General features: G+C 38.0%; 2 protein-coding genes across 12 annotated transcripts in view; one reads left to right on the top strand and one right to left on the bottom strand.

Annotated features, from left to right (window-relative positions):
- The window catches only part of LOC134741989 (serine/arginine repetitive matrix protein 2), a 28,643-nt gene extending 18,144 nt beyond the window's left edge, over positions 1-10,499 (bottom strand). For all 11 annotated transcript variants that reach the window (XM_063674895.1, XM_063674896.1, XM_063674897.1 and 8 more), the window contains exons 1-3: positions 10,377-10,499; positions 9,959-10,214; positions 5,149-5,250 (exon numbers count right to left, since the gene is read on the bottom strand). In XM_063674895.1, the coding sequence (XP_063530965.1) occupies positions 5,149-5,250; positions 9,959-10,197 (341 nt within the window). In that variant the 5' untranslated portion in view covers positions 10,198-10,214; positions 10,377-10,499. The remainder of the gene's footprint in view (positions 1-5,148; positions 5,251-9,958; positions 10,215-10,376) is intronic.
- Positions 10,500-11,197: 698 nt separating this feature from the next.
- Positions 11,198-17,964, top strand: LOC134742010 (THO complex subunit 6). The gene is made up of 5 exons (XM_063674929.1): positions 11,198-11,441; positions 11,543-11,694; positions 12,947-13,184; positions 13,955-14,117; positions 16,763-17,964. Exons 1-5 carry the CDS (start codon positions 11,338-11,340, stop codon positions 17,078-17,080), a joined length of 975 nt encoding a protein of 324 aa, XP_063530999.1. The 5' UTR covers positions 11,198-11,337; the 3' UTR covers positions 17,081-17,964.
- The last annotated feature ends 79 nt before the right edge of the window (positions 17,965-18,043 follow it).

Genomic DNA, 18,043 nt, shown 5'->3' with positions numbered 1-18,043 from the left:
TATGATATAGAAGGCAAACGAGCAGACGGATCACCTGATGGTAATCGATTACCGCCGCCCATGGACACCCGCAACACCAGAGGGGATTTAAGTGTGTTGCCGGCCTTTAAGATGCCTTTATTGTACTCTGTTGTTAGCAATGTATCGAATATTGCATGCAAGTTCTTGAACCGTCGAAATGGAGCTTATAAGTCGAAAACTTAAGTTTGCGTCCATATGAAACTTCCGTCAAAGTTTACTTGAGTCGCTTAACTTCAAACTCGGGTAAATCCAACTGTCAAATTATGCGATTTCGGTATTAAGAAAAGGTAACAGGGTAGATATTTCCTATGAGGGTCAAATGAATTTATCCGAGTTTGAACTTAAGCGACACACTTAATCAGTCGATAGATGTCTGCTGCGTCCCTCTGAATCCTCTGATATCAGGATATGGACGCAAAGTGACGCGTCACTTGAGTAAATAGAAAATATATAAGAATTCGAAAATAAATGAATAAATAATCGTTAAAAATTGTCCGGAAATCCGGTAGTGGGACGCAGACGCAAAGTATCCTATGCAAAAAATTAGGTTTAATTTGTGACTTGTTTAATTTGTGACTTGTTTAATTTGATTTTTAGGGTTCCGTACCCAAAGGGTAAAAACGGGACCCTATTACTAAGACTCCGCTGTCCGTCTGTCTGTCACCAAGCTGTATCTCATGAACCGTGATAGCTAGACAGTTGAAATTTTCACAGATGATGTATTTCTGTTGCCGCTATAACAACAAATACTAAAAATAGAATAATATAAATATTTAAATTCCAAGGGCTCCCATACAACAAACGTGATTTTTTTTGCTGTTTTTTTCCGTAATGGTACCAGGGACCGGCCCGCTATCCCTTATCGGGGTTTTATAAGGGTATTGCATAAGGCTTAACTCACCATACCCTTTGCCAGACGAAACCCTTTGTTTTGCTTTTAAAAACCCTTATATAAAGCTACCGCATTTGAGTAATCGGTAGCCCAAATACCCTTACAAAACCCTTATCATCCGCTCACCATTGCATATTGCTTATAAGGGTTAGCCTTATAAAGGGCTTCCCTTTTAGCATATAAGCGTGCTAATTTAAGTCATCTACCTTGTTCATAAAGCACACATTACTTCGAATCCGAGCGATCGTCGGCGGCGACGGCGGCGTTCTTTGACTAGGCACGTATTTTCTTTCCTTTTCATACACTACCGTAGATATATACTAATCCTGTCTCTTTCACGCAAAGGGAAACCTTTATAAAAACCGCTTAAAGATAAGGGTAACCCTTATTAAGGGCTAGCCTTATTTTTGGTTAGCTTTTCGGTAAGGGTTAGTCAAAGGTAGGGGTATGAATGGGCTTGCAGTTCAAAAGGGAAAGTCTTTCAATGTGTTAGCCGTGTTTAAGTGTCGCCCATTGAAAGGGTTTTATCGCGGAAAGGGTTGTCCGGTCCCTGAATGGTACGGAACCCTTCGTGCGCGAGTCCGACTCGCACTTGGCCGGTTTTTATTTGTTATTGGCACGCTTTAAGGCCTGCGCTCGTTGAGCGTTGGGAATCACCTGAACGGAGTAAATTCCTAATCCGCTATCCATCGCCACTTCCATATACATTTTGTAACCAGAGTTCTTGCGGTGAGGTCAGTGGATTGCATGTAACACTATATCGTGATCGGAGGTCGCGTTTCGGGCATCGGGGCTATTTTAGGGATTTCGTGACATTACGTAAATGTTGTCGGTTATTTAAGAAATCTAAGTGAAAAGGTCAAACACTTACTATTTTTCAGGTTGCCCGAAAGTTTTGGTGTTTGGGGATTTCATAAATAGGTTAGTGACAAGCTTATGGTTTTATTGTTCGTAAGTCAGCAGCTAACTTTGTAACAAAACCCATTAACATTTTAAAAATAAAATAAAATATTTAAAAATGACCACATATCTCATTTTAATACAGACTGTGCCCCATAGCGCACTTGTTATGTAAGATATTACTGTAAACTGACTAAAAGCAAAGTCCAACTTTATGATAATTTCTATATATGAACGAGTTTAATGCAATAAGTTCTGCATTATTTACATAATCAGTCCAAGCGTATTCGGTAACCGGTAATATTGAAAAAAGTCGGTAAAATTTAATGTGAGAGTACACAACGAGATTCGGATTTCCGGAATGAGCATAATTTCGACGTCCAACGATATTTAATATTTACCCTCCATTTATATAGGAAGTTAGGAAGGGAGTATAATCTACAATAATTTGGATTTTTAAAGGATTTGGATTAAACGTAGCATGTTGTGACGTCACAGTCACAAACCTTTTTGACCTTTCGTAGAGACTAGTACATTTATTACTATCATAGTAAACTGTGTTGCCTCAACGCCTGTCTCTATTGGCTATGTGCGAAGTCGGTGGTGGGGAAAATAGGTACATGCGACGCCAACGCACGACGTGGTGAAAATATAAACTTTCGTCGGATGAGATTCTCTAGCAAAATCAGTAAGGTCGTAACGCAACAAAACCACAACATGGTACTTTAAAACCGATACATACTAGAACTACTACCCCTAGAAACATCGAGATGCTTCTCAATATAGCTGTCCAATTAGGGTGGAGCCACTTGACCCTAATTTAGGGATACATGTCGGAATAAGTTGGTATCTATATCTATACTACAGGTTGCACTAGACTTATATTGACCGAGATATGGACCAACTAACCGTGAATCATTCAAAACTCTTAATTCTTATACTACAGGTTGCTGGCTGGACGATCAATGATTCTAATCCGGAGACTTTACGAGCAGACGAATCGCCTGATGGTCAGAAATTACCATGAATCTAGTATAAAACTGGATTAGGCATGAGTGGTGGGGGGAACTGTCAGAACGGGATAGTCTCATGTACCTTTCAGTAGGAGTAGCAGAGAAAGCGTTATTATTGTTTGCCCTCGTTACACACTTTTTTTTTATTCAACACCGTAAAGTATGGTTTGATAACTCATTACACTTGCCTTTTAAAAGATGCCTTTTGGACTTGAAAATTATTCCCATATTCTAAATCATGTTGTGTTATGTATTTTCAAAAAAGGATGTTAACAATATTTCGCAAAGTATCACTTCCTGATGTTGATGTGTTACTATTTTTTCACCAAACGTACAGCACACCTCCTAAATGTCGACCAGCGTACGCATAAATTGGCAGCTACAACATTAATCTGGCGATAGGCGAGCCGTTGATTTGTATAATTGATTTATATGCGACGTTTAAGACTAAGTAGTCTTGTTAGTGCAAAGTAAGTTACATGAACAAATATTTTAAGTAATTATTTCAGAATTCGAATTCGGTACGGTTACGTTGATTTCCTTTCATATTAAAATGAAAATTGCTTCTAACGGCGCATTGCCATGTACGTTAAACCATTTTTGTCTGCGTAAATGGTTCATATTCGTACATGCATAATACCATGTGCTTTTTTGATCAATAGGGTTCCAAATTAGGTTCATGCCACTGAGGTTTCCCTAATGATAGCCCACACGAAAAATTGCCACCATAAAATCCACGCTTACAGTAAGTAAATACAGCCGTAACTCCGTATAGATTTCGGTTTCTTAAAAAAAAATATTATAAAATCGCCAGATAATTCAAAAAGACTAAACTATATTTAAAAGTAATGTCATAGTTACTAAGTTACTATAGGTCTGCAATTAAGGGTTACCTTAACTCGGCTACTCTTTTTTTGTAAATTTTTCCTGCCCAGAATCATTACGTTACACCATTTACACCTTTAAGCAACACCGGCTTCCGACACGTCGGAAGGGAGGAGCCCAAGCGATATCTTACCGTACAAATCATTCTGCCATTTTTTGCGGGGGGAAACGTGCACACAGGAGCACTTTTCACTCACTACATAGGTACAAATCCAATCTGTAATGACGACACAAATACATAGAAAATGATACAGCGACAAATCATGTACACCTCGATCTCTTTTTGTATACGGACGAGTCACAACACGCACCACCATAGGCACAGACAGTTGTGCCTATGCCGGCAGAGGGGAAATAGTACTCCCTTTCCGGTGTTGCTCGAAGCTTTAGACTCATTGAGTGCTGAGGTTTGAATTTGAACTCAGTGGCTACTTTTTCGTGAGTAAGGCTTAGTATTAACGACACGTATGATATCAATGTGACGCTCGTATCACTCGTATGCAACAACGATACATCATCAGCTCAGCGCTCGCCCGATTCATATAGTCGCCAATTATATTAGCGTGCCGCGCTTGTCCACATTAATTATGCGTGAAATGTGTAATTAAAAACTTAACAAAGGTCAGGCGAAATTAACGTTTAGGAGCCGGTCAGTAGTGAAAACAAAGTGAAAATCTTAAAATACGTAAGGATTTTTTTACGGTAAAATAAGAGTAGAAGGCGGAAGCTCACTACCAGACGCTGTACACGAATACAAACAAACGATACGCACGATATAAGAGACGAACATGACATTTTCATACAATTAAACGCTGAATCTGAAAGATGCAATGTATTAGGCGTGAGCTTATGAAGGCTCTCGGTCTCTGCACCACAGTGTTGCCTTAGGTCACACGGACAGAAGTGGCATAAAATCAGTAGTTCATATTCTTGATAGAAGACCGCAACTTAAAAGCTTGACTCTGTATTATGCGAGATTTAACAAAATACCATATTCATTTCTTAAAAAGAAACATGCGCTGATTCGTTATCAATCAATAAAATTTTGTAATAAAAATCCGCATTCCCTTAGAATTTATAATCTAGGCGTTGTTTTACAACGCTGTATGCTCACGCGCAATCGTTTTTTCTAACACGACTGTAATACTAATTAAGTATGCGTTCATCTCTACAGTCAGTGGTCGTGTGTGTTTGTCATTTATGAAAACAATAACAGGCATTCCAAGTATTGCGCGCGCGGTCTTGCGATACTGCCAACACGCCCTATATATACAAATCCTACAACCCAAACGTATGCAAATATACCAAACGAGATGTAAACAGTGAAAGTATATGCTATATTGAAAGCCCTATAGACCTTTTTACTCTCACCTTTTTTCACTAATGGAATTCCTGGATATAAAAGGGACGGTTTGAATAAGTAAAAAGGGTACTCACGCTACCCTGCCGAATTCGTCCTTGGGCACGTCCTTTTCGCTGGTCTCCGATATCTTCGCCCTGAACGCGGCCACCCGCGCCGCTATCTCCTCCCGCGGCAACCTACGTAACCACACCAAAGACACGCTCATTATTTAAAAAAAAACAATTAGATTTAAAAAAATTAGTGCATACAGTAGTGGACTGTTCAGTGTGAACAAGTGGCGCGTAATGATTATTTTCTTATTAAATTCGCAAGCGTCACTACTTCTAACACTTGTACACACCAATGCATAGCTGTCGCGGTGAGGCAATCGAGTCGAATTACTTTTGAAAAACAATAAAAGCGATAAGACGAGCCCCGTGCGCGCTCGTGTGTCGAGCAAACTTGAATGAAAGTGTTCCACTGAGGGTGTGCGTGTATTGATTATACTCCGGCGCAACAGGGACATCGCCCCTAAACGAGGGTGCGAATCGATCGATGTTCAACAACCCTTACTAAAGGTTTTTTTTCCATTATAAACTAAGATTTATATGATCAATAGATATCTTCAGCATGTGAAACAGGTTGCACATAAATCGTTGCGGTTTTTATAACGTCACGGTGCGATAAAAATAACAATAGCCCAATATACCTACGCCTTGTTTACACATTGCCCCCGCGCTCTAACGAGTTTTCAGGTCATGCGAGATTAGCACTACGCTGGGGTTTTTGGAGAAAAAATTCCAAGGAATTTAGGTTTTAAGTTTTAAACAAACATAAAACAGACAACAATTGCATGTTTTATTATTGCACGATGACACATGGTTGCATAGGAGACGAATATACTTATACTGAAAGCAAGATATAGATAAAATACCATTTTATTGCACACCTCAATGAAAGACACAATTTTGAAAATACAAAGGCACACAGAAGGCGGTCTTATCAATATGCTTAATTTAAAAATCTGACAAAGATTTCAATAGTTATTTTATTTGCATCAAGCTTAAATTTTCTACATATAAGTATAGTATCTAATTTCAGCGCGTAAAAGATCGTGTTTGATGCGTTCAATCAATATAATGAAGTGTGAAGCTGTACATAGCGAATATTAGCACATATTACAAATTTTCATTTAATACAATATGTTGATTTCTAAAACCGATAAAATGTACATGTACTAGAACAACAAGAAATATAACAAGTTAATAAGTTAGTTAGTAGTTATGTGTGCAAATAAATAAATGAAATAAAATATATTAAAAAAAAAGTTTATAAATAAGTTAAGTACATAGGTAACTAGAGACTGATGACCCTACAGTCAAACTCTTTATTGAGTTTTGCGGGGCTATGATTTTATTAAGAATACTCTGTATTTTATTAAATAAATAATTAATTAATCCTACTGCCAGTACAGTGATGTTTAAAGGCTCTATAGTCATTTTTTACTACATATTTCTATAAGGATGTGTTGATCTATTTAGCCATTTTGGCCACCACTAATTTTTTGATAGTACAGTGGCTTGATTGGTTTGGATTTTTAGGGTGAGCATCCACCAGAGGTGAGCGAGATAGTAGAGGGAACGCCAACTAAATCGCGTGAATGGAATTTCCTCGCTGGTCTCTTCTGAATCCTGACCTTTATTTTCAGCTCGAAGATTTAGGTAAAAGACCTACCCACTATTCAATTGTACCAAAGCAAATTGCAAGAGACAGAAGCCCAATATTTATGAGCCCAATAAATAACTTCAAGTACATATATATAGTTATTGCCACTTATTGCAAAAATCATAAATATTTGCTTTGGACCGTACCCAATCTTGTGTTCTTTTGTATTTGGCTCGTCGCCAGGACGTACTGGTCAAGCGTAGGGACCGTATCTTTTTATTGGAAATAAAATTGATTTACGTCAATTGGACATTTACGTTGATATGTCTTTATACGTAGCTGGCGTTGATAAGTAACTGGGCCAATAATGTGGTTAAAATACATAAAATTTTGTGCGTGGTGGCTTTAAGAGGGGAGTATAAAGCCAGGAAATAAGAAAGGAACAAATGATACATCGCGCCGCGCGAGTTGCGACAATTTTTTTTTTATTAAACCAACTTCAACCTTTTAAGGTTTTGGTTGGAGTTTGCCAAAGGGTCTGTAGTCCTAGAGCAGGGGTCGGCAAACTTTTTAAAAGAAGAACCACCCGCAGTAGAAACCCCAGTTTTAGGAATCTCAAAGGGTCTCAAATGCTGTTTTCAGTAGTCTCAAAACTCTAAATGTGATTTTTTTGGTCGCTTGAAGAGCCGCATGCGGCTCGCTAGCCGCGGTTTGCCGACCCCTGACCTAGAGCAATCTTTTCATACATTACATACATTACATACATAGTCGTGAGTAAAATGCCTGACGTACCTACGAACGGAAACGACGAATCTATAAAGGTTCTGTATTTGCCAACTTGGCTACGGGATCCTAGGATCATCCTACGTGCATTCTAGGTACCCAAGATTATAATATTATTCATATACGTATTTTAAAACATTGCGCAACGGCAGTTTGCATAAACTGTTTGTTCAATTATTAAATTTGATGAACCATTCCAATGGATGCTGTTTCGTAACAAAATGATGAGTTTCCTTTTCTAAAATTTAGGTTATCACATAATATAAAAAGCGCTTGAGGCCCAGCGGTAAGAGCGTGCGGCTTTTGTTCCGGAGATCGCGGGTTCAAACCTCGGCTCGTACCAATGAGTTTTTCGGAACTTATGTAGGAACCTTTTTTTTTTGGCAGTTGCTTTCGTAAAAACTGGTGCCTACGCCAATTCCTGGGATTAGTCGCCAAGCGGACCCCAGGTTCCCATGAGCCGTGGCAAAGCCGGTATACTCAAGGAAGATGATGAGGTTATAACATAATATCTATATGGGCATTGGGATTTTCTTGGACTACGATTGGATTTTTAGTCGCGAAATTAGTTTGGATTTTGCGACAATTCTAACTTATCAAATTATGACGTTATTCATTAACGCGTTACTGGCCTGAATTAGCTATGAATCGTTTGTCTTCATCTGTCATTTTGACTTATATATTAGTAAAAAAGGGATAAAACATAATTGAACCAAGTCAGTTTTATGAATAAGGGTGCTAGACTTTGTGTAACTTTAGAATGAGCACTACTCCAGTGTAGAAATAAATTTTCACCTACTTTGCTGTTCATCACGATCATATAAATAAGTGCCTGACGAAAATATAAATAAAATTCATTCCGATTTTAGTCATCTATCTGCCTCTTATATCAACATCCATATAAAGCAATTTTTGAATGATCGAAATTATAAAATAAGAGTATCAATTCTATAAATAATAATTAAGCCTTTTATGTCCAATAGATTACATCAAAAAGAAGTTACATTCCATCAATGTGTAGGTAAGTACTTTCCCATTTTTGCTGCAAAGACCAATCTGTTACCCAGTTGCTAGGACCTTCGAGAGTTACAAGATAAACTCCGGCATAAAAATAGGGATATCTAAACTTTTTGACCCAAGGGTCAGACATCCATTCTTCTTCACAGACCAGATTTGCTAGTCTGATTTATTATTTGCCTGACAAAAGTTTGAGCAACTTTATATTACTTACAAGGCCGGCTATAAAATTTAGGGCTGGTGCTACACAGTAATCAGTTCAATTTTCCGCCAAAATTGACAACTACTGATAACATTAGCAGGTAGAGAATTTTTCCAATTACCTAGTGATTTGTTACAGTTAAAGCTATTACACCTCCATAATTGATTATGAAAGGCATTTTAATTGTTTTAATTCCTTTTCCAATGTACTTATTCACATATGAATTATTTCTTTATTTTGTTTTTAAAGGGATGTTCTTAATTATTATAATATTTGACGACCGGTCTGGCCTAGTGGGTAGTGACCCTGCCTGTGAAGCTGATGGTCTTGGATTTGAATCCCAGTAAGGACATTTATTTGTGTGATGGACACAAATATTTGTCCCTGAGTCATGGGTGTTTATCTAAGTATGTATTTATCTATATAAGTATGTATATTGTCGCCTAGCAGCTATAGTACAAGCTTTGCTTAGTTTGGGGCTAGGTTGATCTGTGCAAGATGTCCCCTGATATTTATTTATTATTTAAATAAATATAGTTTGTTCTGTAGACAAAACATGATATGCCTAAAAGAGAATGGTTATTTATAGTTTCTCTATAATATTTATTTTTATTTATAATATTAAAAAAAAACTTAGTTTGTGCTGGTTTTGGGGATTTTATTCCAGAAAGCCTTTAGGAAATCTAGACAATAAAATTAAAGGTTTTGATAGATAAGTAGTACAGAAAACTGACACTGCTACCAGCACCAGAGAGTAAAAATATACCTCTGGAATTTTATTAAATAATAGAGGACAAACGTAAATGACTTAAAAGTATTGTGGATATGACCTTTGAAAAACAGTTAATATCAATAAAGATGTAGATGTTTTAATTTCACAGTAGCAAGGTGAATTGAAGAGCAACTTGGTTACTATATTTTAACAGCTGTAATTACTTTGAAATATTTGTAATAAATATGGTAAAGGAATGATTTGAGGTATGGTAAGGGTTTTAAGATTGTAAAAAACATTAAGAATACAACAGCATCAGCCCTGTGATTTTTTAGGCTTAATAAACCTACTGTAGTACCAAAATCAGGTGGAATTTTTATGCATTAATTCTGCAAAATAATATTACAATACGAAAATAAGAATCGCTAAAATCGCCTATCAATTTTAATGACACTGAAATTATTTGAGAGTTAAACAGTGATACGGGCTAAATTTTGTGTGTAGTTTAACATTGTGGTTAACTTACCCCTGCTCCTCCAAGCTGTCTTCAAGCTCCGCACACTTCACTTCAATCTTTCTCTTCCTCTCATGGTCGAGGATCTCCTGATTTGGCTGCTTATTGGAAGCAGAGTCTAACTTCGCTATCTCCTCCTCAGTACGATAGTTCACGGAATCTTTGGTTTTACGCACTGATGCCCAGTTTCTTTGCACATAGCCGTTGGTTCCCGAGCCTCGCGGTGTTGTCAAGCCGATGCCGTTGTACATTTTGCCGACTTGTCAGGCTAAAAAGAAATTATATAGTAAGAATGTATATTCGTAAGTTTGACAGACATGTACCAAAGCGCAATTTCTCACGTCGACAAAAATGCCGGTGTGGGGAATTGAGTGAATTTATGTAAATTTTAAATAATGTGTTACAAGTGAGAGCAAAGAAAATGCCTTACCTATATAAATGCTCGGCTTTTTGTAATTTTTTAGCACGATTACGAGCTTCTACAACACGACCATCTTGGTAAAATATATTTTTTTAATTTTTTTTTACTAATTTGTCTATGGTTGAAATAGTGTTGCCAGAGTATGCGTAATCATTCCCCTTAATTTGCGAAAATTACAATTTGCCTGCTATGTTCACAATATAAATTTAGAGGTATCTTAAAAGTTTTTTATATAAAAAATATTGTCAGTAACGCGCAAAATTCAAATTTTCTATAGGACGATAACCCTTGACACCTACATTTTTTTTAATTTGCCGCTTTTTTCTACTGACGGAAATGGCTTGACAGACTTATTGTTTATAGCTGTTTAGTTGAGTAGTAGAAATATTGTAGTTAGGTTTGTTAATTTAATAGGTATAGGTTTTCTTAGAATAGGTATTACAGGTAACCATAATATTTGTTGCATAAATGAGCTAAACACAATCGTAATATGGAGTTTGCTAGTCGATAAAATTGCTTGGAAAAATATGATAGTATTTTATTACAAAAGTAGGTTTAAAATAATAAAAATGTATTAATATAAACTTTAGATTATGGGGATAAAGTGTAGTTGGCAATAGAATCATAATTAAAAAAAAGATAATTGTCTATGAAAAACGTTTACGAATCTAGGTAATGTGAAATAGAAAGATAATTAAATCATAAAAATAATATTATTTTATTAGATGGTCACTAAGCTAATGTTTTCATTTATAATTATTTATATTATATTTATAGTTCAATCTGAATTCTGAATCTCATTCTCATCTTAGTCACATGATTGACATGAAGTTGTTGGAAGCAAACCGATTTTTGGAGGTTATGTTTGGTTTTGATTCATAAATTTCATAATAAATAGTGAACGCATAATATTTAACGGAAAAAGTCAAACAGAACAATCTGACGCGAGTCGTTTCATAAAAGTATTACAATGCTTGATAAAATTCTTTATAACACCGTGTTATGCCAAACATTTTCACCTTGCGGTAAATATTTAGTGGCCGGTAACATTTACGGACAAGTAGCTGTATTTGAGTAAGTATAACAGTAAAGTAGACTTATTTGATTCATTTAAGGTAGGAACTATATAAATATTTACTATATGTGACAAAGGAATAATTTTGTTTCCATTTCAGCCTCGACAGAATACTAAATCCAATCGTAGAACTCCTTACGTCTGACTACAACAAGCCTAAACAGATCTATAAAATCGAGTCTGGAAAACAAATATGCAGCTTGGCCAGTTCTGAGAATTTTCTCATTATTGGAACAGTTAATGAAATTACTGGTAAGTTGCTTTTTTAATTTATTAATAACTAGCGAACCGGCCCGGCTTCGCACGGGTGCAATGCTGATGTATTATACATTTAAACCTTCATCTTGAATCACTCTATTAAAAAAAACCGCATCAAAATCCGTTGCGTAGTTTTAAAGATCTAAGCATACATGGGAACAGACATCCATCCAGACAGCAGGAAGCGACTTTGGTTTATGCTATGTAGTGATGAAATTAAAAATAATGTGTAATTATTTGTACTGCTATTAAATAATTTTACAGTTTAGACTCACTTGTTTTAGTCACTCGCGCGACATGTTTCGGAGAGCCTAGGTCTCCTTTCTCAAGCACTAATAGTGCGAGCAGTGTTCACTCTATTAGTGCTTGAGAAAGGAGACCTAGGCTCTCCGAAACCTGTCGCACGAGTGACTAAAACAAGTGAGTCTAAACCGTAAAATGATTTAATGTTAGTATGTCTCACAACAGTTTAAATTCGATTATTTGTACGGCTGCTATACAAATGCCTCCTTTTCTGTTCTCACTCTTAACTTCTCACATGCCTGGATCCGCATACATAGAGACTTAAAAATAAGAGTAGCAAACATAAGGTTTTATTAATTTTGGTAAATTCTTAGAGCATTTTATTGTGACTTATATGCACACATGCAAAGCAAGTTACCTAATATCTACAGGAGTGATAACTTTTAGGTTAATTTTTAGGGTTCCGTATCCAAAGGGTAAAAACGGGACCCTATTACTAAGACTCCGCTGTCTGCCCGTCTGTCACCAGGCTGTATCTCATGAACTGTGTTAGCTAGACAGTAGAAATTTTCAGATGATGTATTTCTGTTCCCGCTAAAACAACAAATACTAAAAACAAAATAAAATATTTTTATTTTTTTTAATCTGGTTTTTATTGAGGCTTTGGACACTCTAGGTGAACATGTCAGCCTAAAATAAATATTTGAGTGGGGCTCCCATACAACAAACGTGATTTTTTTGCCGTTTTTTGCGTAATGGTACGGAACCCTTAAATCTTAAGAACTTTTGTAGTGGTGTCTGTGCATGACCGTTATAAACAAATGCTATAGTTGGTCAAGCAAATCTTGTCAGTAAATAGGAACAAAAAAAACTATACTCATCCTTTCCTTTTGGGTGCTAGTACTAGTGTAAGACGAAGATAGTATGATTCTCTCTGTCTATGTTTGAAATGAGACAGTCCTTTGACAAATTATACATATATATAATTTTTTTTTGTTCACAGGCTGGGAATGGAAGGCAGTAGTTTCCGGAAAATGGTCCAAACCATCATGGACCATAACTATTACTATGAAATCCTCCATGGAACAATCTGATGTGAACAGCCTATGGCTCTCTGAAGATCAGTCCAAACTGTTTGCCGGATGTGGTGACAACAATATTTACGCTTTTAACCTGGAGGACGGCAGATTGGTGACAACTTTTAAGGGCCATAGTGATTATATTCATAGCATACATGGCAAGTGAGTATACATTTCCAATTCATATTTCCTATAATGAAATGAAGCACTTTAACACATGTCTATGTCAGCTAATTTTAAGCTTTTATAAGAAGAGCACACGCAAAATAGGCGCTAGTCGTCGAGTTGCGGAAAATCGCCCGAACTACAATACAAGGAAGAGCAGCAAAGCACTGGTGGCGTGCACCTTTCAATCCGGAGGTTGCGGGTTCAAACCCCGGCTCGTACCAATGAGTTTTTTGGAACTTATGTACGAAATATGATTTGATATTTACCAGTCGCTTTTCGGGAAAGAAAAACATCGTGTGGAAACCGGACTAATCCCGATAAGGCTTAGTTTACCCTCTGGATTGGAAGGTCAGATGGCAGTCGCATTCGTAAAAACTAAAACCTACGCCAATTCTTGGGATTAGTTCCGAAGTGGACCCCATGCTCTAGGCCCTGAAAAATATATGACCTTGACAAATACCACGAGCTGTACAATATTAGGGTTCCGTACCCAAAGGGTAAAAACGGGACCCTATTACTAAGACTCCGCTGTCCGTCTGTCTATCACCAGGCTGTATCTAATGAACCGTGATAGCTAGACAGTTGAAATTTTAACAGATGATGTATTTCTTTTGCCGCTCTAACAACAAATATTAAAAAGTACGGAACCCTCGGTGCGCGAGTTCAACTCGCACTTGGCCAGTTTTTTTGCACTACTTTACACATCTCAGTGTTCCTTTATCTACGCTTGTCATAGAACATAGATTTAATCAGTATTGTTTCAGGGCGCAACAACTTATATCAGGCGGTGAAGATGGTCTAGTGATGCTTTGGGATGAGAGGACGGGAAAGTCTCATAACAAACTGGAGCCCCACGCCAACAGCAAAGTGACCCGGCCAGAGGTGGGCAAGTGGATAGGGGCTGCGTCTTTGGCAGATGACTGGATTGTGAGTTTATTTTTAGATTAGAATAAAAAATTTAAAAAGTATAAACAAGTTTGGGAACAAATCAAATTATTTTATTAAATATTTTGATTTGTGTTTTTTAAAGTAGTCACACTACTATATATAAATTAAAAACTGTAATAGATGTCATATATTAAAGAAAAAGTGACGAAGCCCTCCAGTGGTGAAGGCCGGATTCGAACCGGCGTCTTTAGCTATCGCGGCTAACGCCATGAACCCCTATAATATATGACATCTATTACAGTTTTTAATTTATATATAGTAGTGTGACTACTTTAAAAAACACAAATCAAAATATTTAATAAAATAATTTGATTTGTTCCCAAACTTGTTCATAGATGGCAGCACCAGTCTCTCTCGCTACAACGTAAATCCGTAAGGAGTTCGTTTAGGAGGTGCAAGCGCGCACTGCTTGCCCTTAGAGCTGGTCAAAGACGCCTAGTCTTACTAAGATGGCATATAGTCGAGAAATTCGGACGGGCACCGCCGTGGCGGGGTGGCCTAGGGGTTCATGGCGTTAGCCGCGATAGCTAAAGACGCCGGTTCGAATCCGGCCTTCACCACTCAGGGCTTCGTCACTTTTTCTTTAATATATGACATCTATTACAGTTTTTAATTTATATATAGTAGTGTGACTACTTTAAAAAACACAAATCAAAATATTTAATAAAATAATTTGATTTGTTCCCAAACTTGTTCATAGATGGCAGCACCAGTCTCTCTCGCTACAACGTAAATCCGTAAGGAGTTCGTTTAGGAGGTGCAAGCGCGCACTGCTTGCCCTTAGAGCTGGTCAAAGACGCCTAGTCTTACTAAGATGGCATATAGTCGAGAAATTCGGACGGGCACCGCCGTGGCGGGGTGGCCTAGGGGTTCATGGCGTTAGCCGCGATAGCTAAAGACGCCGGTTCGAATCCGGCCTTCACCACTGGAGGGCTTCGTCACTTTTTCTTTAATATATGACATCTATTACAGTTTTTAATTTATATATAGTAGTGTGACTACTTTAAAAAACACAAATCAAAATATTTAATAAAATAATTTGATTTGTTCCCAAACTTGTTCATAGATGGCAGCACCAGTCTCTCTCGCTACAACGTAAATCCGTAAGGAGTTCGTTTAGGAGGTGCAAGCGCGCACTGCTTGCCCTTAGAGCTGGTCAAAGACGCCTAGTCTTACTAAGATGGCATATAGTCGAGAAATTCGGACGGGCACCGCCGTGGCGGGGTGGCCTAGGGGTTCATGGCGTTAGCCGCGATAGCTAAAGACGCCGGTTCGAATCCGGCCTTCACCACTGGAGGGCTTCGTCACTTTTTCTTTAATATATGACATCTATTACAGTTTTTAATTTATATATAGTAGTGTGACTACTTTAAAAAACACAAATCAAAATATTTAATAAAATAATTTGATTTGTTCCCAAACTTGTTCATAGATGGCAGCACCAGTCTCTCTCGCTACAACGTAAATCCGTAAGGAGTTCGTTTAGGAGGTGCAAGCGCGCACTGCTTGCCCTTAGAGCTGGTCAAAGACGCCTAGTCTTACTAAGATGGCATATAGTCGAGAAATTCGGACGGGCACCGCCGTGGCGGGGTGGCCTAGGGGTTCATGGCGTTAGCCGCGATAGCTAAAGACGCCGGTTCGAATCCGGCCTTCACCACTGGAGGGCTTCGTCACTTTTTCTTTAATATATGACATCTATTACAGTTTTTAATTTATATATAGTAGTGTGACTACTTTAAAAAACACAAATCAAAATATTTAATAAAATAATTTGATTTGTTCCCAAACTTGTTCATAGATGGCAGCACCAGTCTCTCTCGCTACAACGTAAATCCGTAAGGAGTTCGTTTAGGAGGTGCAAGCGCGCACTGCTTGCCCTTAGAGCTGGTCAAAGACGCCTAGTCTTACTAAGATGGCATATAGTCGAGAAATTCGGACGGGCACCGCCATGGCGGGGTGGCCTAGGGGTTCATGGCGTTAGCCGCGATAGCTAAAGACGCCGGTTCGAATCCGGCCTTCACCACTGGAGGGCTTCGTCACTTTTTCTTTAATATATGACATCTATTACAGTTTTTAAAAAGTATAATTGAGTATAATATCACACTTTGTAATCTTATTCTTTTATAATGAGGCGAAATATATAAACATATATTTGACGATGATTGTACATAAGCTACAGGCTTTGCTAGAAATACAAATTGTACTTATTTGTGATGTTTGCTTTCAAGTTGTACGCCAAAACCCTCAATAGTAGATTGTGTCACAAGGGAGCAAAATTACATATTTACGGCGAGCGCGTACATTGAATCCTGAACGAAGCGAAGGGATTCTAAAATAGAATCCTGAGTGTAATGAGATTCAAGTTATCATCTATGAGGAAATTAATATGTTCCAATATCATTTAAGCTAAAAAAATTGTATGCCAAAAAGACAAGAAATCGTGTTCTAGAACAGAAAAGTGCCACTGATCCCTTCTAGCAGGGAAGAAAAAGCCGCTTTCCGAATAGTTGAGGTGAAAAACCATTTTTGGCGCTATGAGCACCACAACACACGCCAAACACTACAATTTTATTGCCAGTGTAACAACTAAAGTGTGTGATGTCAACATTGTTTAATTTTTTCAGGTATGCGGCGGCGGCCCCCGCCTGGCCCTGTGGCACCTCCGCTCCCTCGACCCCGTGACCACCTTCGACCTCCCCGACCGCGGCATACACGTGGCATTCTTCCACGACGACTGCGTGTTCGCCGGCGGCGCCACTAAGCACCTCTACCAACTTTCATACTCCGGTGACATTAGGGTTGAACTACCGGTGTCAGCGACTACTGTGTATTCGGCGGTGATAAAGACAAGTCCGAATGTTTTGGCTATTGCGGGGTCTAGTCCGGAGATAGATCTGTGTACGACGTTTAATTATAGGGATCAGGTACTGCATTTCCGGTAAGTTGTAATGTAAGCAAAGCAGTTGCAGATGCAAATGAATTATTGGTGTAACTATCTTCTCTCCCGCTCTGGCAGGTCTGTAAGTACTAAACTACAAAGGTAATTTTGTTTTTTATAGTCTGGCTAACCATTTAAGACAGTGGAAGGCGGAAAATAAAAAACCCATAGAACATTTTCGCGCTTTTTAAGGGTCCCCGGCAAGCTCGGTTCTCCATACAAACGTAGTTCCGCTCTCATTTTAAAACGACTAGCTAGATTGCTCTGAAACTTTGTACTTACAATAGAATAAGGTATATCTATGTCTGTAATGGCAAGCGCGGGCGAGGAAAAGCACCCACGAGATGGTCTGATGGTGTGAAGAGGGTGGTTGTGTGCGTGACTCATGTGGCTTATGACCGCACACTATGGAGACGGAGCATACATGGTCGCGATCCTCAGCAATGAGGGACCGAGGAAGAAGATGTCTGTAATTAGTTTATGTAGCTTCAGATACCATAGTTAAAAAAATACAGTGAATTAAAGTTTTTCATACAAAACTTGTTTTTGCTCTATTTTGTTTGTTTTATAAACTGGAGCTATATAAACTAATTACAGACCTAGATATATGTCATGTCATTGTATGGGCAAAGTTTCATTACAATCCAACACGTAGTAAAATGAGAGCGGAACTACGTTTCTATGAGAAGGTGCAATTCGCCGAGCTTGCCGGGGACTCAGTACAACTGACAAAGTGGTTTGCCAGACTATAGGTACCTTGCGATTTGCAAATGAACCTCTGTTTTATGTCCGTATTGTGACGTGAACTATGTTGAATTTATGTAAAGACAGACGGTTAGACTCTGATCACCCTAACTTTGCACAGAATGCATATATATCCTAATCTCCATACTTTATTATTATTATTATTATACTTGACATAGCACTAGGTATGAAAAATTAGCGTGGTCAGGCTCTAACGGCCCGG

Source organism: Cydia strobilella, chromosome 6 (assembly GCF_947568885.1).
Source record: "Cydia strobilella chromosome 6, ilCydStro3.1, whole genome shotgun sequence".
Classification (NCBI taxonomy): domain Eukaryota; kingdom Metazoa; phylum Arthropoda; class Insecta; order Lepidoptera; family Tortricidae; genus Cydia; species Cydia strobilella.
Note: the sequence above shows the minus strand (reverse complement) of the source record. Positions and strands in the feature narration are given on the sequence as shown.